This window comes from Bufo bufo, chromosome 11 (genome assembly GCF_905171765.1).
Source record: "Bufo bufo chromosome 11, aBufBuf1.1, whole genome shotgun sequence".
Taxonomy (NCBI): Eukaryota; Metazoa; Chordata; class Amphibia; order Anura; family Bufonidae; genus Bufo; species Bufo bufo.
In genome coordinates, this window is record NC_053399.1 from 31,432,331 (window position 1) to 31,458,157 (window position 25,827).

Below are 25,827 nucleotides of genomic sequence, written 5' to 3' on the forward strand. Positions count from 1 at the left end.
TGACTGAGCCTAATTTTGCAAATCTGACATTTATCACGTTATGTAGTTTGGAACACTTTTACTTATCCAAGCAATTCTGAGATTGTTTTTGGGACACATCGTACTTTATGTTAATGGAAAATTTGAGTCGATTTTATAAAAAATCCAAAATGTACAGAAATTTGAAAAAAAATTGCAATTTTTCTGGTACTGATGTGTGGGCACTCTCTTATGGTGGCACTCTGACTGGTACTGATGTGTGGGCACTCTCTTATGGTGGCACTCTGACTGGTACTGATGTGTGGGCACTCTCTTATGGTGGCACTCTGACTGGTACTGATGTGTGGGCACTCTTATGGTTGCACTCTGACTGGTACTGATATGTTTGCACTCTCTTATGGGTGGCACTCTGACTGGTACTGATGTGTGGGCACTCTCTTATGGTGGCACTCTGACTGGTACTGATGTGTGGGCACTCTTATGGTTGCACTCTGACTGGTACTGATGTGTGGGCACTCTCTTATGGTGGCACTCTGACTGGTACTTATGTGTGGGCACTCTCTTATGGTGGCACTCTGACTGGTACTGATGTGTGGGCACTCTCTTATGGTGGCACTCTGATTGGTACTGATGTTTGCACTCTCTTATGGGTGGCACTCTGACTGGTACTGATGTGTGGGCACTCTCTTATGGTGGCACTCTGACTGGTACTTATGTGTGGTCACTCTCTTATGGTGGCACTCTGACTAGTACTGATATGTTTGCACTCTCTTATGGGTGGCCCTCTACATACCCCCCGCCCTGCTGTATCCTGTGGTGCCATACCTCCCGCACCATGCTCTCCCTGCTCCGCAGCACTTTGCCCCTGGTGCCCGGTGCCAGCCGCGCCATGTCCGCCGTGTCCCTGCTCGTCTCCCCGGGCCGCTGCCTCTTTGACGACCCCCTGCGGCTCCGGGGCCGCGGTCTGAGCCCCGGGCAGGACGTCAGCCTCCGCACCGCTCTGACGGACGAGGCCGGCCACCTGTTCACCTCCGTGGGCCTGTACCGAGCGGACAGCGGCGGGGAGCTGGACTTCAGCCGGAGCCCGGCCCTGGAGGGCGGCAGCTACACCGGAGTGGAGCCGGAGGGGCCCCTGTGGTCCCTGGAGTCCGAGACTCCCCTCAGGAGGCTGCTGAAGAAGGACGTGCAGAGCCCGCTCCAGCTCCGCTTCTCCCTGCACCAGGCCCACGACCCGCCCGGGGCTCTCCTAGCTGCTGCCGCCCAGGAGAGGGGCTTCATGGGGGAAGGGGTGATCCGGGTGCCAGTGCGGGAGGGACGGGTGCGGGGCAGCCTCTTCCTGCCGCCCGGTGAGTGCGGTTTTTACACAGTATAACGTGCATTGCAGTTGTCATCCGGCTTTCCCTTTGCCCTGACTGTCAGTGAGACAGTGGTGTAAAGGAAAACTGGCTTAGTTGCGCCTAGCAACCAATCAGATCCCAGCTTTCATTTTTCACAGCTCTTTTGGAAAATGAAAGATGGAATCTGATTGGTTGCTATGGGCAACTAAGCCAGTTTTACCTTACACTACTTTGATGAAGCTCCCCCAGTATGTACTCACCCTGCTCACAGACTGGTCGTGCAGGATCCCCGGTGACAACCCCAGAGGGAGTTGGTGGCCATACTGGATGTCACCCAGCTTTCCCTGAGACTGTAGGACAGGGCTCAGCAACCTTTGGCACCAGCTGCAGTAAAACTACAACTCCCAGGGTGCTCCCTTTTTCACTTCAATGGGAGTTTCAAGAACTGTTGAGCAAGTGTGCATGCTGGGAGTTGTAGTTTCATAGTAGCTGGAGTGCCGGAGGTTGCTGAACCCCTGCTGTAGGATCGCTTCCTTCACTATGTTAGGCTAGGTCTACACGACGACATTTGTCGCACGACATTTTGTTGCACTAATGTCGCGCAACAATTTTTATAATGGCAGTCTATGGTGTTGCAGTGCAACATGCGACTGCGACGTGACAGTCGCAGAAAATCCATTTGAGATGGATTTTTCTGCGACTTGCGTCGCAGCCGCCGCTTGTTGCAGTGCGACACCATAGACTGCCATTATAAAAATTTTGCGCGACATTAGTGCAACAAAATGTTGCGCTACAAATCTTGCAGTGTAGTTTTGCCCTATCTGTCGCGCGACTTATTGTCGTCGTGTAGACGTAGCCTTATAGAGGAGGGGAACTTGAGTACTTCATGGAAAGGTCCACCCATCTGAAGGTCCGAGCCTGAAAATGTAAGGGGGGCGTCAGCAGTGTGCGGGGCTCATTGAGGCACATGCCGCTACCTCTTCCCGATCCTCTGTTTCCCCCCTCACAGCAGGATGATCCCTTGGTGCCCCACACATACAGTATGACACCCACTATATGAGGACCCCTTAAAGGCATTGTGCAGCATCAGGATATTGCTAAGCTATCCTCAGGATAGGTCATAGGAATCAGATCCGACTCACCCAACGGTCAGCTGGTGGAAGAGGCTGCAGCGCCCGTGCAAGCACTATTTTCTCAAGATCAGGGGTCGGCAACTTCCGGCACTCCAGCTGATGTGAAACTACAACTCCTAGCGTGCACACTTACTCGCCCGTTTTTTATAACTCCCATAGAAGTAAAAGGAGGATTCTGGGAGTTGTAGTTTCAGAACAGCTGGAGTGCGGGAGGATGCTGATCCTCGGTCTGGAGGAGAGCGGCTGCGCAGTGTAATTACGGCTGCCTCCCCCACAAGCTTGTCCATGGGTTGTGTCAGGTATTGCAGCTCGGCTCCATTGGAATTGATGGGGCAGAGCTGCAATACCACACACAACCTATGGACAGGGTTGGTGCTGATTTTGGAAGAAAACAGACATGTTTTTCTAATCCTTCACAACCCCTTTAAGTGCCTGTCTGGATGATGCATGTTATTACCTCCAGTTTGCATACCCGCTGCCCCCAAGAGAGTGGAGCAGGTCTGCGCAGTGGCCCGGCACAGCAGGCACGATGGTGTCACTACCTGGCATCTGCCTGCGCTGAAGTCCTGATGGTAGAGTGTACGGTGGAGCAGGATGCTGGCGGCTCCCTGATTCACCATTGAACTCAACCATTTCCCCGTCCTGAGGGACTTTTTGCCTTCCTGTGAAAAATTGGGACTGTTGGAGAGAACTCACTTGAAAGAGACACTTTTGTGGCATTATATCCTGTACCCACGGATATAAAAAGTCTACACACCCCTGTTAAAATGTCAGGTTTCTGTGCTGTAAAAAAATGAGACAAAGATAAATCATGTCAGAACTTTTTCCACCTTTAATGTGACCTATAAACTGTACAACTCAATTGAAAAACAAACTGAAATCTTTTTGGTAGAGGGAAGAAAAAATATAAAAATAAAATAATTTGGTTCCATAAGTCTGCACACCCTTAACCATCTCAGCTCCCCTAGCTTAAAGGGAATCTGTCACTAGCACATTAGCAACATTTTTTTTTAATGAATCCATGTGTAATAAAGTACCTTATATCCATATGTCTTGTTCTTTTTATTCTGTGTCTTGTCATTTCTTCAAAAAAACGCTTCTTATGATATGCAAATGAAGCTGTAAGGAGCCCAGAGGGGCGTTATTCTTTCTCCACGGTGCCCAGGAACGCCCCTCTGAAGTGCCGTGCCCGTCTAAATTTGAAAACTAATAACTCCTCCAAGTTCAGCTAAATCGCCTCCCAGAGGCGAGGCTAAGTGCTCCCCCCCCACCCCCCAGCGCCGCGCTCTGCGGCAAACACCCCCGATCCTCCTCTCGCCTGCAACCGAAATCCCGCGTAGGTGCAGTTCCGGCGATTTAGCTGGCTGAGGAAACAGCGAACACGTCACTGGGATCGGCGCATGCCCAGTGACGCTGTTGCCCTCAGTAGTCTTATCATAGCGCAGGCCCAGGAAATCGCAGACACTGCACCTGTGCGGGATTTCGGTTGCAGGCGAGAGGAGGATCGGGGGTGTTTGCCGCAGAGCGCGGCGCTGGGGGAGCACTTATCCTCGCCTCTGGGAGGCGATTTAGCTGAACTTGGAGGAGTTATTCGTTTTCAAATTTAGAAGGGCACGGCACTTCAGAGGGGCGTTCCTGGGCACCGTGGAGAAAGAATAACGCCCCTCTGGGTATCACGGTCGGCGTGGCTATCACATACGCGACACAGAGGAAGGGAACGAGGAAGGCCCTGCCCAAGTGAGAGGGAAGATGGTGACCCCTGACTCACCTGGCGGCTGGCACCTGGCTGCCCTGACGTCCCTAGACGGGTTCCTCACCCGTACGCCGATCACGTGCCCAAAGCCCTGGCTTTCCCTGAGCTGAGCCCTAGGTTGGGAACACTAGTCCGCACCACTAACTCTAAGGGAAAACACCAAGGGGAGGACAGACAACACAGACTCAACATATATTCCCAGATGGGCGACCACAGGAGACAACAATAAGCCAAACAGGGATCCGGAGGGAAGCACACAGGAACAACAACCAGGATTAACCACTCCAGTGGGTCAGTATAGATGTCCAGGCAGGAAGCTCTATAACTGGCAACTAGAGAAGTGTGAGGGGAGAATATAAGGAGGTAGGGAGTGGCAGACAAGAAACAGCTGAGGAGGAGAAGCTACGGATCCCTGAGAGAGACAAAAAGGATAGCAAGTCAAACACAGAAAACAATAACTAAGAAACACCATGATCTTTAGATATAGAGCGCGCAGCCACCTGCTGCGACTTCCTGACCCCGGGTATAACGGAGTCAGACGTGGCTCTTGATACCCTTGTGACACTGGGCTCCTTACAGCTTCATTTGCATATCGTTTTTTTGAAGAAATGACAAGACACAGAATGAAAAGAACAAGACATATGGATATAAGGTACTTTATTACACATGGATTCATAAAATTTTTTTTTTTGCTAATGTGCTAGTGACAGATTCCCCTTAAACACCCTGAAAGACCAGGCCACTTTTTACACTTCTGACCTACACTACTTTAACCGTTTATTGCTCGGTCATGCAACTTACCACCCAAATGAATTTTACCTCCTTTTCTTCTCACTAATAGAGCTTTCATTTGGTGGTATTTCATTGCTGCTGACATTTTTACTTTTTTTGTTATTAATCGAAATTTAACGATTTTCTTGCAAAAAAATGTAATTTTTCACTTTCAGTTGTAAAATTTTTCAAAAAAAACGACATCCATATATAAATTTTTCTCTAAATTTATAGTTCTACATGTCTTTGATAAAAAAAATATGTTTGGGTAAAAAAAAAAAATGGTTTGGGTAAAAGCTATAGCGTTTACAAACTATGGTACAAAAATGTGAATTTCCGCTTTTTGAAGCAGCTCTGACTTTCTGAGCACCTGTCCTGTTTCCTGAGGTTCTACAATGCCCAGACAGTAGAAAAACCCCACAAATGACCCCATTTCGGAAAGTAGACACCCTAAGGTATTCGCTGATGGGCATAGTGAGTTCATAGAACTTTTTATTTTTTTGTCACAAGTTAGCGGAAAATGATGATTTTATTTTTTATTTTTTTTCCTTACAAAGTCTCATATTCCACTAACTTGTGACAAAAAATAAAAACTTCCATGTACTCACTATGCCCATCACGAAATACCTTGGGGTGTTTTCTTTCCAAAATGGGGTCACTTGTGGGGTAGTTATACTGCCCTGGCAATTTAGGGGCCCTAATGTGTGGGAAGTAGTTTGAAATCAAAATGTGTAAAAAATGACCTGTGAAATCCTAAAGGTGCTCTTTGGAATGTGGGCCCCTTTGCCCACCTAGGCTGCAAAAAAGTGTCACACATCTGGTATCGCCGTACTCAGGAGAAGTTGGGCAATGTGTTTTGGGGTGTCATTTTACATATACCCATGCTGGGTGAGAGAAATATCTCGGCAAAAGACAACTTTTCCCATTTTTTTTATACAAAGTTGGCATTTGACCAAGATATTTATCTCACCCCGCATGGGTATATGTAAAATGACACCCCAAAACACATTGCCCAACTTCTCCTGAGTACGGAGATACCACATGTGTGACACTTTTTTGCAGCCTAGATGCGCAAAGTGGGCCAAATTCCTTTTAGGAGGGCATTTCTAGACATTTGGATCCCAGACTTCTTCTCACGCTTTAGGGCCCCTAAAATGCCAAGGCAGTATAAATACCCCACATGTGACCCCATTTTGGAAAGAAGACACCCCAAGGTATTCAATGAGGGGCATGGCGAGTTCATAGAATTATTATTATTATTTTTGGCACAAGTTAGCGGAAATTTTTTATTTATTTTTTCTCACAAAGTCTCCCTTTCCGCTAACTTGGGACAAAAATTTCAATCTTTCATGGACTCAATATGCCCCTCAGCGAATACCTTGGGGGGTCTTCTTTCCGAAATGGGGTCACATGTGGGGTATTTATACTGCCCTGGCATTTTAGGAGCCCTAAAGCGTGAGAAGAAGTCTGGAATATAAATGTCTAAAAAATTTTACGCATTTGGATTCCGTGAGGGGTATGGTTCATGTGAGATTTTATTTTTTGACACAAGTTAGTGGAATATGAGACTTTGTAAGAAAAAAAAAACAAAAAAAAACAATTTCCGCTAACTTGGGCCAAAAAAATGTCTGAATGGAGACTTACAGGGGGGTGATCAATGAGAGGGGGGTGATCAGGGAGTGTATATGGGGTGATCACCCCCCTGTCATTGATCACCCCCTTGTAAGGCTCCATTCAGATGTCCGTATGTTTTATGCGGATCCGCGGTGTCCGTGTTTTGCGGATCCACGGATCCGCAAAACATATATGGACGTCTGAATGGAGCCTTACAGGGGGGTGATCAATGACAAGGGGTGATGAATGACAGGGGGGTGATCAGGGAGTCTATATGGGGTGATAACCCCCCTGTCATTGATCACCCCCCTGTAAGGCTCCATTTAGACGTCCGTATGTGTTTTGCGGATCCGATCCATGTATCCGTGGATCCGTAAAAAACATATGGACGTCTCAATGGAGCCTTTCAGGGGGGGTGATCAATGACAGGGGGGTGATCAGGGAGTCTATATGGGGTGATCACCCCCCTGTCATTGATCACCCCCCTGTAAGGCTCCATTCAGACGTCCGTATGTGTTTTGCGGATCCGATCCATGTATCCGTGGATCCGTAAAAAACATATGGACGTCTGAATGGAGCCTTACAGGGGGATGATCAATGACAGGGGGGTGATCAATGACAGGGGGGTGATCAGGGAGTCTATATGGGGTGATCACCCCCCTGTCATTGATCACCCCCCTGTAAGGCTCCATTCAGACGTCCGTATGTGTTTTGCGGATCCGATCAATGGATCCGTGGATCCGCAAAACACATACGGACCTCTGAATGGAGCCAGCCTTACAAGGCGGGGATCAATGACAGGGGGGTGATCAGGGAGTCTATATGGGATGATCACCCCCCTGTAAGGCTCCATTCAGACGTCCGTATGTGTTTTGCGGATCCGATCCATATATCCGTAGATCCGTAAAAAACATATGGACGTCTGAATGGAGCCTTACAGGGGGGTGATCAATGATAGGGGGGTGATCAATGACAGGGGGGTGATCAGGGAGTCTATATGGGGTGATCACCCCCCTGTAAGGCTCCATTCAGACGTCCGTATGTGTTTTGCGGATCCGATCCATGTATCCGTGGATCCGTAAAAAACATATGGAGGTCTGAATGGAGCCTTACAGGGGGGTGATCAATGATAGGGGGGTGATCAGGGAGTCTATATGGGGTGATCACCCCCCTATCATTGATCAATGACAGGGGGGTGATCAGGGAGTCTATATGGGGTGATCACCCCCCTGTAAGGCTCCATTCAGACGTCCGTATGTGTTTTGCGGATCCGATCCATGGATCCGCAAAACACATACGGACCTCTGAATGGAGCCAGCCTTATAAGGGGGTGATCAATGACAGGGGGGTGATCAGGGAGTCTATATGAGGTGATCACCCCCCTGTCATTGATCACCCCCCCTGTATGGCTCCATTCAGACGTCCGTATGTGTTTTGCGGATCCGATCAATGGATCCGTGGATCCGCAAAACACATACGGACCTCTGAATGGAGCCAGCCTTACAAGGGGGTGATCAATGACAGGGGGGTGATCAGGGAGTCTATATGGGGTGATCACCCCCCTGTAAGGCTCCATTCAGACGTCCGTATGTGTTTTGCGGATCCGATCCATGTATCCGTGGATCCGTAAAAAACATATGGACGTCTGAATGGAGCCTTACAGGGGGGTGATCAATGACAGGGGGGTGATCAGGGAGTCTATATAGGGGGATCACCCCCCTGTCATTGATCACCCCCCTGTAAGGCTCCATTCAGACGTCCGTATGTGTTTTGCGGATCCGATCCATGTATCCGTGGATCCGTAAAAAACATATGGACGTCTGAATGGAGCCTTACAGGGGGGTGATCAGGGAGTCTATATGGGGTGATCAGGGGTTAATAAGGGGTTAATAAGTGACAGGGGGGGGTGTAGTGGTGTTTGGTGCTACTTATTACTGAGCTGCCTGTGTCCTCTGGTGGTCTATTCAAGCAAAAGGGACCACCAGAGGACCAGGTAGCAGGTATATTAGACGCTGTTATCAAAACAGCGTCTAATATACCTGTTAGGGGTTAAAAAAAATCGCATCTACAGCCTGCCAGCGAACGATCGCTGCTGGCAGGCTGTAGATCCACTCGCTCGCCTTCCGATCCTGTGAACGCGCGCGCCTGCGCGAGATGCGAGATGACGCGTATATGCGTGACTCTGCCTGCTGCTGCCGCCTCCGGAACGCGATCCTGCGTTAGGCGGTCCGGAGGCGGTTAAACTAATACTTTGTTGAAGCACCTTTTGATTTTATTAAAGCATTCAGTCTTTTGGGGTATGAGTCTATCAGCATGGCACATTTTGACTCTTCTTTGCAAAAATACTCCAAATCTGTCAGATTGCGAGGGCATCTCCTGTGCACAGCCCTCTTCAGATCCCCCCACAGATTTTCACTCGGATTCAGGTCTGGGCTCTGGCTGGGCCATTCCAAAACTTTAATCTTCTTCTGGTGAAGCCATTCCTTTGTTGATTTGGATGTATGCTTTGGGTCGTTGTCATGCTGAAAGATGGAGTTCCTCTTCATGTTCAGCTTTCTAGCAGAAGCCTGAAGGTTTTGTGCCAATATTGACTGGTATTTGGAACTGGTCATAATTCCCTCTAGCTTAACTAAGGCCCCAGTTCCAGCTGAAGAAAAACAGCCCCATGGCATGATGCTGCCACCACCATGCTTCACTGTGGGTATGGTGTTCTTTTGGTGATGTGCAGTGCTGTTTTTGCGCCAAACATATCTTTTGGAATTATAGCCAAAAAGTTCAACCTTGCTTTCATCAGACCATAACACCTTTTCCCACATGCTTTCGGGAGACTTCAGATGTGTTTTTGCAAAATGTAGCCTGGCTTGGATGTTTTTCCTCGTAAGAAAAGGCTTTTGTCTTGCCACTCTACCCCATAGCCCAGACATATGAAGAATATGGGAGATTGTTGTCACATGTAACACACAGCCAGTACTTGCCAGATATTCCTGCAGCTCCTTTAATGTTGCTGTAGGCCTCTTGGTCGCCTCCCAGACCAGTTTTCTTCTCGTCTTTTCATCAATTTTGGAGGGACGTCCAGTTCTTGCTAATGTCACTGTTGTGCCATATTTTCTCCACTTGATGATGACTTCACTGTGTTCCATGGTATATCTAATGCCTTGGAAATTCTTCTGTACCCTTCTCCTGACTGATACCTTTAACAATGAGATCCCTCTGATGCTTTGGAAGCTCTCTGTGGACCATGGCTTTTGCTGTGGGATGCGACTAAGAAAATTTCAGGAAAGACCAACTAGAGCAGCTGAACTTTATTTGGGGTTAATCAGAGGCACTTTAAAGGGAGTCTGTCACCTCCATATGGCCATATACAGTGCTTACATGGCTCTGTAGCACACCTATACAGGATTGTAACGGTACCTTTGTCTTTGTCTTTAGACTTGCACCAGCAGGAAAAACGAAGTTTAATTCATATGCAAATGAGCACTCGCAAGTGCCCAGGGGCGGCGTTCAGTGTGTAGGTGCCCAGGCTGCTCTGCCTTCTTTTCACTTTACTCCTCCCCAGCCTCTGCCTTTGCCCGCCCTCCAAGTCCGGACCTATTGATGAGGCAAGAGACTTGGAGGGCGGGAAAAGGAAGAGGCTGGGGAGGAGTAAAGTGAAAAGAAGGCAGGGCAGCCTGGGCACCTACACACTGAACGCCGCCCCTGGGCACTTGCGAGTGCTTATTTGCATATGAATTAAACTTCGTTTTTCCTGCTGGTGCAAGTCTAAAGACAAAGACAAAGGTACCGTTACAATCCTGTATAGGTGTGCTACAGAGCCATGTAAGCACTGTATATGGCCATATGGAGGTGACAGACTCCCTTTAAATGATGGCAGGTGTATGCCGACTCCTATTTAACAGGATTTTGAATGTGATTGCTTCATTCTGAACACAGCTACATCCCCAGTTGTAAGGCTACTTTCACACTTGCGTTCGGTGCGGATCCGTCTGGTATCTGCACAGACGGATCAGCACCTATAATGCAAACGATGGTATCCGTTCAGAACGGATCCGACTGCATAACAGCTTCTTAAGATCTGAGTTTTCACATTGTGAAAACTCAGATCCGACAGTATATTCTAACAGAGGCGTTCTCCCATGGTGATGGGGACGCTTCAAGTTAGAATATACAAAGAACTGTGTACATAACTGCCCCCTGCTGCCTGGCAGCACCCGGTCTCTTACAGGGGGCTGTGATCCGCACAATTAACCCCCCCCCCCTAATTAAAATCACCTCCCCATCATTGGTGGCAGCGGAGAGTTCCGATCGGAGTCCCAGTGCGGCCCCCCTCCCTCCCCAGAATTAAATTTATTGGTGGCCAGTGCGGCCCCCCTCCCTCCCTCGTATTAAATTCATTGGTGGCCAGTGCGGCCCCCCCTCCCTCCCCAGTATTAAATTCATTGGTGGCCAGTGCGGCCTCCCTTCTCTTCCCCCCCCCCATAATTGGTGGCAGCGGAGAGTTCCGATCGGAGTCCCAGTTTAATCGCTGGGCTCCGATCGGTTTCCATGGCAGCCGGGACGCTACTGCAGTCCTGGCTGCCATGGTTACTTAGCAATTTTAGAAGCATTATACTTACCTGCGCTGTCTGCGGCCGGCCGGTCGCTCCTCTTACTGGTAAGTGAAAGGTCTGTGCGGCGCATTGCTTATAGCACAGCCCTGTCACTTACCAGTAGGAGGAGCGCCCGGCCGGCCACAGACAGTGCAGGTAAGTATAATGCTTCTAAAATTGCTAAGTAACCATGGCAGCCAGGACTGCAGTAGCGTCCCGGCTGCCATGGAAACCGATCAGAGCCCAGCGATTAAACTGGGACTCCGATCAGAACTCTCCGCTGCCACCAATTATGGGGGGGGGGGAGAGAAGGGAGGCCGCACTGGCCACCAATAAATTTAATACTGGGGAGGGAGGGGGGGCCGCACTGGCCACCAATGAATTTAATACGAGGGAGGGAGGGGGGCCGCACTGGCCACCAATGAATTTAATACTGGGGAGGGGGGGGGGGCCGCACTGGCCACCAATGAATTTAATTCTGGGGAGGGAGGGGGGCCGCACTGGCCACCAATGAATTTAAAACTGGGGAGGGAGGGGGGTCTGGCCCCTGCTGCCTGGCAGCACCGGATCTCTTACAGGGGGCTATGATACGCACAATTAACCCCTCAGGTGCCGCACCTGAGGGGTTAATTGTGCGGATCACAGCCCCCTGTAAGAGATCGGGTGCTGCCAGGCAGCAGGGGGCAGTTATGTACACAGTTCTTAGTATATTCTAACTTGAAGCGTCCCCATCACTATGGGAACGCCTCTGTGTTAGAATATACTGTCGGATCTGAGTTTTCACGATCTAACTCAAATCGGATGGTATATTCTAACATAGAGGCGTTCCCATGGTGATGGGGACGCTTCAAGTTAAAATATACCATCGGATTGGAGAAAACTCTGATCCGATGGTATATTAATAGGGACTCCTGACTTTACATTGAAAGTCAATGGGGGACGGATCCGTTTGCAATTGCACCATATTGTGTCAACGTCAAACGGATCCGTCCCCATTGACTTGCATTGTAAGTCAGGACGGATCCGTTTGGCTCCGCACGGCCAGGCGGACACCAAAACGCTGCAAGCTGCGTTTTGGTGTCCCCCTCCAGAGCGGAATAGAGGCGGAACGGAGCTAAACTGATGCATTCTGAACGGATCCTTATACATTCAGAATGCATTGGGGATGAACGGATCCGTTTGGGGCCGCTTGTGAGAGCCCTCAAACGGATCTCACAAGCGGAACCCCAAACGCAAGTGTGAAAGTAGCCTTAGAGGATGTGCACACTTATGCAACCACATTATTATTATTTTTATTTTTTTTCCCCTCCACCTAAAAGATTTCAGTTTGTTTTTCAATTGAGTTATTAACGGTACACATTCAGATTGGGTCACTGTCACTAGTGGAGTACCTCAGGGGTCAGTATTGGGCCCTATTCTCTTCAATATATTTATTAATGATCTTGTAGAAGGCTTGCATAGTAAAGTATCAATTTTCGCAGATGACACTAAACTGTGTAAAGTAATTTACACTGAAGAGGACAGTATACTACTACAGAGGGATCTGGATAGATTGGAGGCTTGGGCAGATAAGTGGCAGATGAGGTTTAACACTGATAAATGTAAGGTTATGCACATGGGAAGGAAAAATGCAAGTCACCCGTACATACTAAATGGTAAAACACTCGGTAACACTGACATGGAAAAGGATCTAGGAATTTTAATAAACAGCAAACTAAACAGCAAAAACCAGTGTCAGGCAGCTGCTGCCAAGGCCAACAAGATAATGGGTTGCATCAAAAGGGGCATAGATTCCCGTGATATGAACATAGTCCAACCACTTTACAAATCGCTAGTCAGACCACACATGGAGTACTGTGTACAGTTCTGGGCTCCTGTAAACAAGGCAGACATAGCAGAGCTAGAGAGGGTTCAGAGGAGGGCAACTAAAGTAATAACTGGAATGGGGCAACTACAGTACCCTGAAAGATTATCAAAATTAGGGTTATTCACTTTAGAAAAAAGACGACTGAGGGGAGATCTAATTAATATGTATAAATATATCAGGGGTCAGTACAGAGATCTATCCCATCAGCTATTTATCCCCAGGACTGTGACTGTGACGAGGGGACATCCTCTGCGTCTGGAGGAAAGAAGGTTTGTACACAAACATAGAAGAGGATTCTTTACGGTAAGAGCAGTGAGACTATGGAGCTCTCTGCCTGAGGAGGTGGTGATGGTGGGTACAATAAAGGAATTCAAGAGGGGCCTGGATGTGTTTCTAGAGTGTAATAATATTACAGGCTATAGCTACTAGAGAGGGTCGTTGATCCAGGGAGTTATTCTGATTGGAGTCGGGAAGAAATTTTTTATTCCCCTAAAGTGGAGAAAATTGGCTTCTACCTTACAGGGTTTTTTGCCTTCCTCTGGATCAACTTGCAGGATGACAGGCCGAACTGGATGGACAAATGTCTTTTTTCGGCCTTATGTACTATGTTACTATGTTACTAGTTGTACAGTTTATAGGTCACATTAAAGGTGGAAAAAGTTCTGAAATTATTTATCTTTGTAATTTTTTTACATCACAGAAACCTGACATTTTAACAGGGGTGTGTAGACTTTTAATATCCACTGTATGTGGCGGGCAGATTTAAAGGGCATCTGTCAGCGGATTTTTACCTATGACACTGGCTGATCTGTTTCATGTGTGTTTGGCAGCTGCTGCACCCTCTGCATTTTAATTGACAGGGCCAGGCAGTGTAAATGTGATCACACCTGGTCCTGCCAATCAAAGTACAGAGGGTGTGGCCATTGCAGAGAGAGCAGAGCCTCTAGGTGTAATAGCAACGCCCCCGTTGCTCCTAGAGGCTCATTTGCATATATTAAAACATAATTTTTCTCAGCAATGCGGGCACATATGAACATGGGACCAACACAGATGTCTTCAGCTGCCAAGTGCACATGTAACAGGTCAGCCAGTGTCATAGGTACAAATCTGCTGACAGATGCCCTTTAACCTGTTTGGGACACAGGGTGTACAGGTACGCCCTGATGTCCTGGTACTTAAGGACACAGGGCATACCTGTACGTCCTGTGTAGTTACGATCACCGGCGGGTCCCCCCCGTGTCGGCGATCGCCGAAAACCGCAGGTCAATTCAGACCTGCGGTTTGCGGCTTTTACATGTTGCGGCGGCGGTGCCATCGGCTCCCCATGCGGCTGTAGGGGGGACGTGATGGCATGGAAGGCAGCGCAATGCCTTCCTTAGGCATCGGCGCTGCCTTCGGGTGACGAGCCTGTGAGATTTCACAGGTCGGAAGCTGTATAAGTAATACACATTGTATTACTCATACAGCCAATGCATTCCAATACAGAAGTATTGGAATTCATTATAAAGGGGATCAGACCGCCAAAAGTTGATGTCCCAAAGTGAAAAAAAAAGTTGAAAAAATAAAGTGAAAAAAAAAGTTGAAAAAATAACGTTTTCCCCCCCAGAGAAATTTCAAGTTTCAAGTAAAACAAAAACGTAATTTCCCCCAAATAAAGTATACATATTTGGTATCGCCGCGTCCGTATCGACCAGATGTAGTAACATGCTCTATAAAAATATCACATGACCTAACCCCTCAGGTGAATACCATAAAAAAACAAAACAAAATAAAAACGGTGTAAAAAAATGCCATTTTTTGTCACCTTACATCACAAAAAGTGTAATAGCAAGCGATAAAAAAGTCATACGCACCCCAAAATAGTGCCAATCAAACCGTCATCTCATCCCGCAAAAATCATACCCTACCCAAGATAATCGCCCAAAAACTGAAAAAACTATGGCTCTCAGACTATGGAAACACTAAAACATGATTTTTTTGGTTTCAAAAATTAAATCATTGTGTAAAACTTACATAAATAAAAAAAATAGTATACATATTTGGTATCGCCGCATCCGTGACAACCTGCTCTATAAAAATACCACATGATCTAACCGGTCAGATGAAGGTTGTAAATAACAAAAAAAAAACTGTGCCAAAATAGCTATTTCTTGTTACCTTGCCTCACAAAAAGTGTAATATAGAGCAACCAAAAATCATATGTACCCTAAACTAGTACCAACAAAACTGCCACCCTATCCCGTAGTTTCTAAAATGGGGTCACTTTTTTGGAGTTTCTACTCTAGGGGTGCATCAGGGGGGCTTCAAATGGGACATGGTGTCAACAAAACAGTCTAGCAAAATCTGCCTTCCAAAAACCCTATGGCATTCCTTTCCTTCTGCGCCCTGCCGTGTGCCCGTACAGCAGTTTACGACCACATATGGGGTGTTTCTGTAAACTACAGAATCAGGACCATAAATATTAAGTTTTGTTTGTCTGTTAACCCTTGCTTTGTAACTGGAAAAAAAATATTAAAATGGAAAACCTGCCAAAAAAGTGAAATTTTGAAATTGTATCTCTATTTTCCATTGATTTTTGTGGAACACCTAAGGGCTTAACGACGTTTGTAAAATCAGTTTTAAATACCTTGAGGGGTGTAGTTTATAGAATGGGGATTTGCTTCTAAACCTCTAAGCCTAAGTAACATCCCCAAAAAATAAAATATCATTCCCAAAATGATCCAAACATGAAGTAGACATATGGGGAATGTAAAGTAATAACTATTTTTGGAGGTATTACTATGTATTATAGAAGTAGAGAAATTGAAACTTAAAAATTTGCTAATTTTTCCAAATTTTGGTTAAATTTAGTATTTTTGTATAAATAAAAATGAATTTTTTACTCTATTTTACCAGTGTCATGAACTACAATATGTGACAAAAAACAATCTCAGAATGGCCTGGATAAGTCAAAGCGTTTTAAAGTTATCACCACATAAAGTGACACTGGTCAGATTTGCAAAAAATGGCCTGGTCCTTAAGGTGAAAATGAGCCCAGTCCCTAAGGGGTTAAGTGACACCCAGCCCTGGATCCAGAGGGGAGCAAAAGGTCCCACTGCCCCAGATGAGGGATCCAGATGCATGGGATTGCTCAGGGACCAAATTACAGGTTTTGCATTAAGATCCAGGAGCTTCAAGCCGGATACATGTCAGATGAGAATTTTGTGGGCCTAGGTTGTCTGGGTTGAGTCGCCCCCTTATCATTGAGGTCACTTGGTGATGACAAGTGACATTTTTAATCACTCGCCAATTTTATCATGGTGGGTAACAGTGGAGACACGTGGACCTGGGTGGTTACAAGTGTTGTTTATATTTACAGGTCCAGGTCCGTTTCCAGGAGTCATTGAAGTTCAGGGGACGGGTGGAGGCCTCCTGGATTACAAGGCGAGCCTGCTGGCTAATAGAGGCTTTGCCACGCTGGCATTAGCTTACTATAACTATGAAGATCTACCTAAAGACATGAAGGAGCTTCGTCTGGAATACTTCGAAGAAGCAGTAAACTATATGCTGCAACATCCCAAGGTCAGCGGGCTAATCCTAATATCTTTCACTTGGAAGAATCTCATGCACACGACCACATCTGTTTTATGGGCCGCAAAATATGAATACTGGCCGTGTGCATGCCACCATTTTCTACTAGAACTGGCCATTTTTGTCTGCAAAACGGACAACGATAGGACATGTTCTGTAATTTGTGGCTCGGCTGCACAGAGGCGGACAGCACACGTATGACATCCGTGTGCTATCTGTATTTTTTGCAGACCCATAGAAATGAATGGATCTTCAAAAAATACGTGGATCGGACTCGGACCAAAACTACAGTTTTGTACATGAGGCCTAAAGGGGTTTTCAGAGGAAAAAGATCCCTATCCACAGGACAGGGCATAAGTGATCGTGTGGGGTTTGCCCACTAGGACGCCAACTGATCACACGAATGCAGGTCCCCCGTTTGACTGAAATAATAGTGAAGCATCAGCCTCGGGCAGCCCCATTGAGTTTGCGTGGAGAGTGCACATGCTTGACCATCCTTCCAGTGACACGCCATCTCACCAAAATCATCTCGCCAAAAAGTTCTCACTCAGGGTTTCAGAATATGGCAACACAAAGCAGTAAAACATATAAAATATAAAGATTTTGTATTGCCATAATCCAATTTACCCACAGATAAAAGTTAAAGGGGTTGTGCAGGCAGCATATTTTGATGACCTATCTTCAGGAAGGGTCATCAATATCTGATCGGCATCCTCAGGATAGGTTGTCAATATCTCATCAGCGGCGGTCCGACACCCAGCACACCCTTTCATCAGCTGTTTTATGAGGACGTGGCTTTCCATTAGAGCACTACTTCCGCTTCATTACACTGCCCTTCGTCTTCGAAGTGCAGTGTAATTACAACTACTCGCTCCATTCACTTGAATGGAACAAGTACTTGTAATTACACTGTAAGGGAAACGACAGGCAGTGTAATGAAGAGGAAGCAGCGCTCACATGGAGTGTTCGCCTCCTCTTCAAACAGCTGATCGGTGGGGGTCCCAGGTATCGGACCCCCATCGATCAGATATTGATGACCTATTCTGAGGATGCCGATCAGATATTGATGACCTATCCCTATCCTGATGATAGGTCATCAATATATATTGCTTGCACAGCCCCTTTAAAAAGGGTTTTCTGGAGTAGAATACGGGTGGTCTATCCTCAGGATAAGTCATCTGCCTGGCAGAGGTTTGACTCCCGACACTGCTGTTTGAAGATGCCTAAGTTCTGTGGCTCCTCACAAGCACAGCGCTGTACACTTTATAGTGGCAGTTATTGGTATTGCAGCCCAAGCCCGTTGGGAATGAGTTGTGTCTGGGCCAATGACCCATAAACATGACGTCCCCGAAACCCCGCGGCCTCTTGATACAGATTTTTTTCTGGTGTTGAATACATGAAGTGCTCCTATCTACAGGATACAGACAGATCATTCACTGTTCTCTGTCTTCCAGGTGAAGGGTCCGGGGATAGGTCTCCTTGGCCATTCTAAAGGTGGAGACTTGGTGCTTTCTATGGCCTCCTTCCTTAAAGGTATAGCGGCCACAGCTGTTGTGAATGGCTCGGTGGCGAATATTGGCGCAGTCCTTCACTACAAGGACAACACTCTGCTTCCTATTGGCTTTGATATTAAAAAGTTAAAACACCCTGAGCCAGGAGTGGGCGATATCCACGACCTATTGCATAATCCGCTAGAAGAGGCTAACCGCAAGAGCCTTATTCCTGTTGGGAAAGCCGACTGCAAGTTTCTGTTTATTGTGGCAGAAGATGACAGGAACTGGAAGAGTGACTTTCACGCCCAAGCGGCGTGCCAGCTTCTGCAAGAGGAAGGCAAAGAAAAGCCTGAAGTGGTGTACTATCCCAAAGCCGGCCATTACCTAGAGCCGCCCTATTTCCCCTTGTGTAAGGCGTCTATGCACAGGCTTGTTGGTATTCCCGTGGTTTGGGGAGGAGAACCAAAAGCTCATGCAATGGCACAAGTGGACTCATGGCAGAGAATTCAGGCCTTCTTGCACAAGCATCTCAAAAATGACCTGGAGAATAAATTATGACCATATTGTGTTATGAGCACATGGCCTTAAAGGGGTTCTCCGGGAATAATCAGTTTTTAGCAAGAGCCCACTGCCCGCCTTTCTAAACAGAAGACTCATACCTACATGGTCCATGCTGCCTCCCCTGTGTCCATGTTGACATCATGGTCACATGCTCTGCTGCCGCCAACGACTGGCTTCAGCGGTGACATGCTGCTTGTGGCCACGTCACCACTGAAGCCAGTCATTGGCTGCAGCAGAGCATGTGACCATGTCCATGCTGCGCTGGATGTCAACACTGCGGCGACTAAAACGTGGACACAGCGGAGGCGGCGGTGTGGAGTAGGTATGTATTTATCTTCTGTGTAGAGAGGCAGGCTGTGTGCTCTCGCTAAAAACTGCCGGAGAACCCCTTTAAAGCAGATCTGTCAGCTTAATATGCTTCTCTATGTAAGGGCAGCTTATAAAGGCTACAGGTCCTTACTACTAGTAGCCAATATGATAAAAATATTATGCCATTTTACTACAGGGAGCGCTGAAAGAATACACCGGACATGGGGTCCATAAGAAGAGTGCTCCCTTAGCCCCCTGAGCGGTGAGTGACTGGCTGTTGTATATGCGCACATATGCAGAGAGGGGGAAAGGGGAGCCCTCTCCTTATGAATATACTGGACTCCTAAACTCCATGTCCGATGTATTCTTTTAGCGCTCCCTGTAGTAAAATGACAATCTTTTTATCATTTTGGCTACTAGTAGTGAGGACCTGTAGCTGTAATAAGCCGGTATATTCTTTCAGTGCTCTTAGTAGCCAAATGGCACAACTTTTGTGTTGTTTTGGCTAATAGTACATAGGACAACATATTAAACTGACAAATCTGCTAAAAAATAAATAAAAAAAATCACATGGCAACTTGCTGCAGAAATGTCTGTGACTAATGGCATGCCCACACAACGGATTTTGTCACATATTCTTGTTCTTATTGTCAGTGGGAACGATGGGACAGTTTATAGTGCATAGCACAAAAAATGCATTATGTAACTTTTTAGTGTGGGATGGGGGGTGCGTGGTGTGTGGATTAGCCCCATCAAATGGGGCTAAATCTGCATGCAGACTGCTGGTAGAAATCAGAAGGTCAGCCTTGGATTTCTGCAAAAAAAAAATTGTGTGGCAAAATCCACCGTGTGCTCCGTACCCTATCAGTTCTATACATATAGTTTCTGCAACACATGCATGGATTTCCGCAGTCTCCATTAAGACGGCAAGGAAAGTCGCAAGAAATTTCTGCAACAAATCTGTCGCGTGTGACCTTGCACTAACTGAGCAATGCAACTATAAGTATTGAATGATGCACTATTTATATAGGTAACACAATGGGCAAAGTAGATTGTACTGACATGGCTACAATCTGACATCTGATGGTAATAGTAAGGTGTGATTTTTATATTGTTAATTACATTCACATGAAAGAATATATTTATTAAAAACCTGCAGATTTGCTGATGATGCTCTGTGATTCCTACTAGAATTTGATACGACTGGATTTTGCATTGGAACCCCCGGTAGAAATATCAGGAGAGCTGCACCCATTCAAACATAATATTTCTAGTCAGTATATAGCAGCCATCTGCACAGATCTAAACTTTTGATTTGTTTCTATAACATCAGAAGTTCTAAAGTGACCCATTAACTACTTTGTGCCACTTTGATGCCTGTTTTTTTGTGCCAACTTTTTCTGTTTCATGGCCATTAGGGGTCTCCCTGCCTGTGGTCAGGCAAGATCTATCCCTAGTAACAGAGTCACAGAAAATGGCAGAGAGGAAGTTGGGGCATGTCAGAGCTAGTGAGATTCTGAGCCTGATGAAAGGACTGCTTCTACACAGCTGTTGAAGAGCATAGGAGCCTTCGGTGTGTCTGTAAGGGTGATCTCTCCCTCCTTTTCTGTTCTGTGAGCTCTGGAGCTTAGAACAAACACAGTGGGAAGTCAGGGAAAGGATGTAACGGCAGTACGGTGCTGGCAGATTCCACAGAAGGGAGATGCCCCCTGCTTGTGGGAGAAATGCATCTAGCTGTGCAGCTGAAAGAGGGCATAATATGGCTTATAAAAACATTAGAGAAACCCAGAAGAGACCTGCTCCTTCACAATTATGATTGTACAAAGAAGAACAGCCATTAGGAAAACTCAGGTACGCGTTAAGTTTACATGTTGCTGATATGCCTGCTGTATTCAATTCATTTAGTGGATCTAATTCACAAGAGGCAAGGATAAACCTGCTTGTTGTTTTTCCGTGACATGGATTCCAAATCCGCACACCAAAAAATATTTAAACTACAGAGCGGATTCGCATTGTAATCAATAGGCAGTTAAAGGGTTGGTCCCTTTACAAACACTTATACCTTATCCACTTATTGGCAGGGGTCCGACAACTGGGGCCCCCCTGATCACAAGACAGATAGGCAGATATCATGTGATATCACTCCAAACCTAACTCTATGGGTGCACTTGGAATCGTGCACTGTCATGCATCCGTGCTATCACTATTGCAATCTGCAATTATTGCAGAAGTCCAGTAGAATAACAATCGTCACTAGCATAACGCATGCAAAAAAATTTAAAGTGACCCCATGTTGTAGGCTAGTCTAAACAGACAGAAAGTGTAATGACCGGCGTCACGCAAAGGGAGGGAAATGGGAAGGCCCTGTCCAAGGGAGAGGGAAAGGTGGTGACCCCTTACTCACCTTGAGGCTGGCACCTGACTGCCCTGACGTACCTAGATGGGTTCCTCACCCATACGCCGATCACGTGCCTAAACCCTGGCTTTCCCTAGGATGAGCCCTATGTAGTGAACGTGGTGGGATCACTAGTCCGCACCACTGACACTAAAAGGAAAACACCAAGGAGAGGACAGACAACACAGACAAAACATATAATCCCAGGTGGGCGACCACAGCAGACAACAAAAGCCCAACAGGGATCCGGAGGGTAACGTTCTGGAACAACAACCAGGGAACACAGCTACACAGCTCCAGTGGGTCAGTATAGAAGTCCAGGCAGGAATCTCTATATCTGGCAACCAGAGAAGTGGGAGATGGGAATATAAGGAGGTTGGGAATGCTGGACAAGAAACAGCTGAGGAGGAGAAGCTATGGATCCCTGAGTGAGCCAAAAAGGATTGCAAGGCAAATCCAGAAAGCTACCATTAAGAAACAGCACTGTCTTTAGACATAGAGCGCCCAGCCACCCGCTGCGACTTCCTGACCCCGGGTATAACGGAGTCAGACGTGGCTCTTGACACCCTCGTGACAGTACCCCCCCTTCCACGAGGGGCCTCCGGACACTCAGGACTAGGTCTCTCAGGATGAGAGGCATGAAAAACCCGAACTAACCTGTCGGTGTTTACCTCAGACGCTGGAACCCACATTCTTTCCTCGGGACCATAACCCCTCCAATGCACCAGATATTGAAGAGAACGGCGGACCCGACGAGAATCAACAATTTTGGATATTTGAAACTCTAGATTACCATTCACAATAACCGGAGGGGGTGGCAGCGGTGATGGTTCTAGAGGTGGAACATACTTTTTGAGTAACGACTTATGGAAGACGTTATGAATTTTAAAAGTCTGAGGAAGCTCCAGGCGAAAAGCCACGGGGTTAATGATGGCTACTATTTTGTAAGGACCAATAAACCTAGGACCCAGTTTCCAAGAGGGAACCTTTAATTTACCGTATATGCCGGCGTATAAGACGACTTTCTAACACTAAAAATTATTTTCAAAAGTCGGGGGTCGTCTTATACGCCGGGTATAATCAGATCCGATGGTATATTCTAACCCCCAGGCGTTCCCTTGGGGACGGGGACGCTTGCCTGGGGGTTAGAATACACAGGGCCCCGCCGCTCAGAGGAGTATACATTTATTAACTGTAATCTGTAACTTTAACTTTAAATGAGCGCTCATCTCTTTACTAGGGTACCTTACTCTCAGCTCCGCTAACAGGCAGTGCGGGCGGCGCTCACTCACTGACGTTACGTGCCTGCTCCTCCCACTAGGCGGCGCAGGCGCGTGACGTCAGTAAGTGAGCGCCGCCCGCACTGCCTGTTAGCGGAGCTGAGAGTAAGGTACCCTAGTAAAGAGATGAGCGCTCATTTAAAGTTAAAGTTACAGATTACAGTTAATAAATGTATACTCCTTTGAGCGTCGGGGAGGGGGATCTGTGGATGGCACTGTCATGGCGGGGTGGGGGGATCTGTGGATGGCACTGTTATGGGGAGGGAGATCTGTGGATGGAACTATCATGGGGGGATCTGTGGATGACACTGTTATGGGGAGGGGGATCTGTGGATGGCACTGTTATGGGGAGGGGGATCTGGGGATGGCACTGTCATGGCGGGGTGGGGGGGATCTGTGGATGGCACTGTTATGGGAGGGAGATCTGTGGATGGAACTGTCATGGGGGGGATCTGTGGATGACACTGTTATGGGGAGGGGGATCTGTGGATGGCACTGTCATGGGGGGGGATCTGTTGATGACACTGTTATGGGGAGGGGAATCTGTGGATGGCACTGTTTAGGGGGGATCTGTGGATGGCACTGTTATGGGGAGGGGGATCTGTGGATGGCACTGTCATGGGGGGATCTGTGGATGACACTGTTATGGGAGGGGGATCTGTGGATGGCACTGTCATGGGGGGGATCTGTGGATGACACTGTTATGGGGAGGGGGATCTGTGGATGGCACTGTCATGGGGGGGATCTGTGGATGACACTGTTATGGGGAGAGGGATCTGTGGATGGCACTGTCATGGGGGGGATCTGTGGAAGACACTGTTATGGGGAGGGAGATATGTGGATGGCACTGTTTAAGGGGGATCTGTGGATGGCACTGTTATGGGAGGGGGAATCTGTGGATGACACTGTCATGGGGTGGATCTGTGGATGACACATATAGCATAAGATGCTATATAGTGTCATCCATAGATCCCCCCATAAGCACTGTCATCCACTGATCCCCCTCCCCATAGCAGTGTCATCCACTGATCCCCCTCCCCATATCAGTGCCATCCACAGATCCCAGTCAGTTCCCTGGACTGGAGAAGATCGTCTTGTCTAAGACAGGGAGGGCTGGGCATTCAGGGGTAGTCTTATACGGCAAGTATAGCCCAAACCCTATATTTTAAATGGAAAAGTTGGGGGTCGTCTTATACGCCCAGTCGTCTTATACGCCGGCATATACGGTAATATTCCTAGTAGATAACCACACATAGTCATTCACTCCTAGGTCCGGACCTGGCGACCGTTTTTTATCAGCCATGCATTTATATTTACCTCCCATATTTTTCAAATTAGTTTGCACTTTCTGCCATACAGATGAAAGAGATGACGAAAACCGTTCCTCTTCGGGAACCCCTGAAGACCCCCCTCTTTGAAAGTACAGAATTGGGGATGAAAACCATATGCAACAAGAAATGGTGACTTGCCAGTAGATTCCTGACGGCGATTATTTATGGCAAACTCGGCTAACGGTAAATATGATGACCACACCTCTTGGTTTTCAGACACAAAACACCTTAGATATGTCTCAAGGTTTTGGTTGGTATGCTCAGTCTGTCCATTCGACTGAGGATGGAAAGCTGAGGAAAAGGACAAGTGTACCCCCAAACGGGAACAAAAAGCTTTCCAAAATTTAGAAATAAACTGGGTTCCCCGATCCGAAACAACATCGGAAGGGACCCCGTGAAGCTTCACGATTTCACTGATGAATACCTGAGCAAGAGTCTTAGCATTAGGTAGTGCGGGTAACGCAATGAAGTGTACCATTTTGCTAAACCTGTCCACTACTACCAAGATAACTGTTTTACCCGCAGACAAAGGTAAGTCAGTGAAAAAATCCATTGACAGATGTGTCCATGGCCTATTGGGAATGACAAGTGGCAATAAAGACCCTGCAGGACGTGTATGAGAGACTTTCGCGCGCGCACAAGTAGAACAAGAAGACACAAAATCCATTACATCCTGACGCAACCTTGGCCACCAAAAACGACGAGACAATAGCTCCAAGGTTGCTTTACTACCCGGGTGCCCAGCAAGTGCCGAATTATGATGTTCCTTTAATAATTCGAGACGCAGGTTTAACGGTACAAACAGTTTCTCTGAGGGGCAAGAGACCGGGGCGTCCCCCTGGGCCTCTAACACCTTCCCCTCCAGAACAGAGTGTACCGCAGAGACAACCACTCCTCTTTGTAGAATGGGCACCGGATCACTCACATTACCCCCTCCAGGGAAACAACGAGATAATGCATCTGCCTTGGTATTTTTTGCCCCAGGACGATAGGTAATAACAAAGTTAAACCTGGTAAAAAATAGCGACCACCTAGCCTGTCTAGGGGTGAGACGCTTAGCTGATTCGAGGTACAGAAGATTTTTGTGGTCCGTAATCACAGTGACGAGGTCGATTGCCCCCTCTAAAAAGTGACGCCACTCCTCAAACGCAAGTTTAATAGCTAACAGTTCCCTATTGCCAATATCATAGTTCTTCTCTGCTGCAGATAGTTTTTTAGAAAAGAAAGCACAAGGACGCCATTTGCCAGGAGACGGACCCTGAGACAGCACAGCCCCCACTCCCACCTCTGACGCATCTACTTCAACAATAAAAGGCTGGGAGACATCAGGTTGGATTAGTACCGGTGCCGAGGTAAACCTCTCTTTTAGAGAGGAAAAAGCAATTTTAGCGGCGTCAGACCATTTAGAAAAATCAGTCCCCTTCCTAGTCATGTCAGTAAGGGGTTTTACAATCACCGAATAATTTTTAATGAATTTTCTATAGAAATTTGCGAAGCCCAAGAACTGTTGCAGTGCTTTGAGGTTCTCAGGAAGATCCCAATCTAAAATTGCCTGGACCTTCCTAGGATCCATACGCAAACCTGAAGCAGATAATAAATAACCTAGGAACTGTATTTCCTGAACGGCTAAGACACACTTTTCAATTTTAGCATATAATTTATTCGTCCGTAGGACCTGCAGTACCTGTCTGACATGCACCTCATGTGTTTTCAGATCAGACGAATAAATTAAAATATCATCTAGGTATATCACCACAAACCTGCCGATAAGATGACTAAAAATGTCATTAACGAAATGTTGGAAGACAGCAGGAGCATTGGTCAGACCGAAAGGCATGACTAGATTTT

General features: G+C 47.1%; 2 protein-coding genes across 3 annotated transcripts in view; one reads left to right on the forward strand and one right to left on the reverse strand.

Annotated features, from left to right (window-relative positions):
- HEATR4 (HEAT repeat containing 4) overlaps window positions 1-854 on the reverse strand; it is a 47,853-nt gene extending 46,999 nt beyond the window's left edge. Inside the window, exon 1 of the mRNA XM_040411306.1 lies at window positions 805-854. The gene's annotated coding sequence lies outside the window, so the exon portion shown is untranslated. The remainder of the gene's footprint in view (window positions 1-804) is intronic.
- LOC120981686 (acyl-coenzyme A thioesterase 1-like) lies at window positions 806-24,999 on the forward strand. Of its 2 annotated transcripts, XR_005774734.1 has the most exons (4): window positions 806-1,325; window positions 16,399-16,601; window positions 18,065-19,626; window positions 24,984-24,999. XR_005774734.1 is itself a non-coding variant. In XM_040411315.1 (3 exons), exons 1-3 carry the CDS (start codon window positions 815-817, stop codon window positions 18,659-18,661), a joined length of 1,311 nt encoding a protein of 436 aa, XP_040267249.1. In that variant the 5' UTR covers window positions 806-814; the 3' UTR covers window positions 18,662-19,634. The 2 variants fall into 2 exon arrangements, 1 of the variants encoding a protein (XP_040267249.1); XM_040411315.1 differs by lacking the exon at window positions 24,984-24,999 and having other exon boundaries at window positions 18,065-19,634.
- The last annotated feature ends 828 nt before the right edge of the window (window positions 25,000-25,827 follow it).

Coding starts and splice junctions, on each gene's coding strand:
- LOC120981686 (XM_040411315.1), top strand. CDS start 815: ATGCTCTCCCTGCTCCGCAGCACTTTGCCCCTGGTGCCCGGTGCCAGC. Junction 1,326..16,398: donor CAGCCTCTTCCTGCCGCCCG/GTGAGTGCGGTT, acceptor TTATATTTACAG/GTCCAGGTCCGTTTCCAGGA. Junction 16,602..18,064: donor ATATGCTGCAACATCCCAAG/GTCAGCGGGCTA, acceptor TCTGTCTTCCAG/GTGAAGGGTCCGGGGATAGG.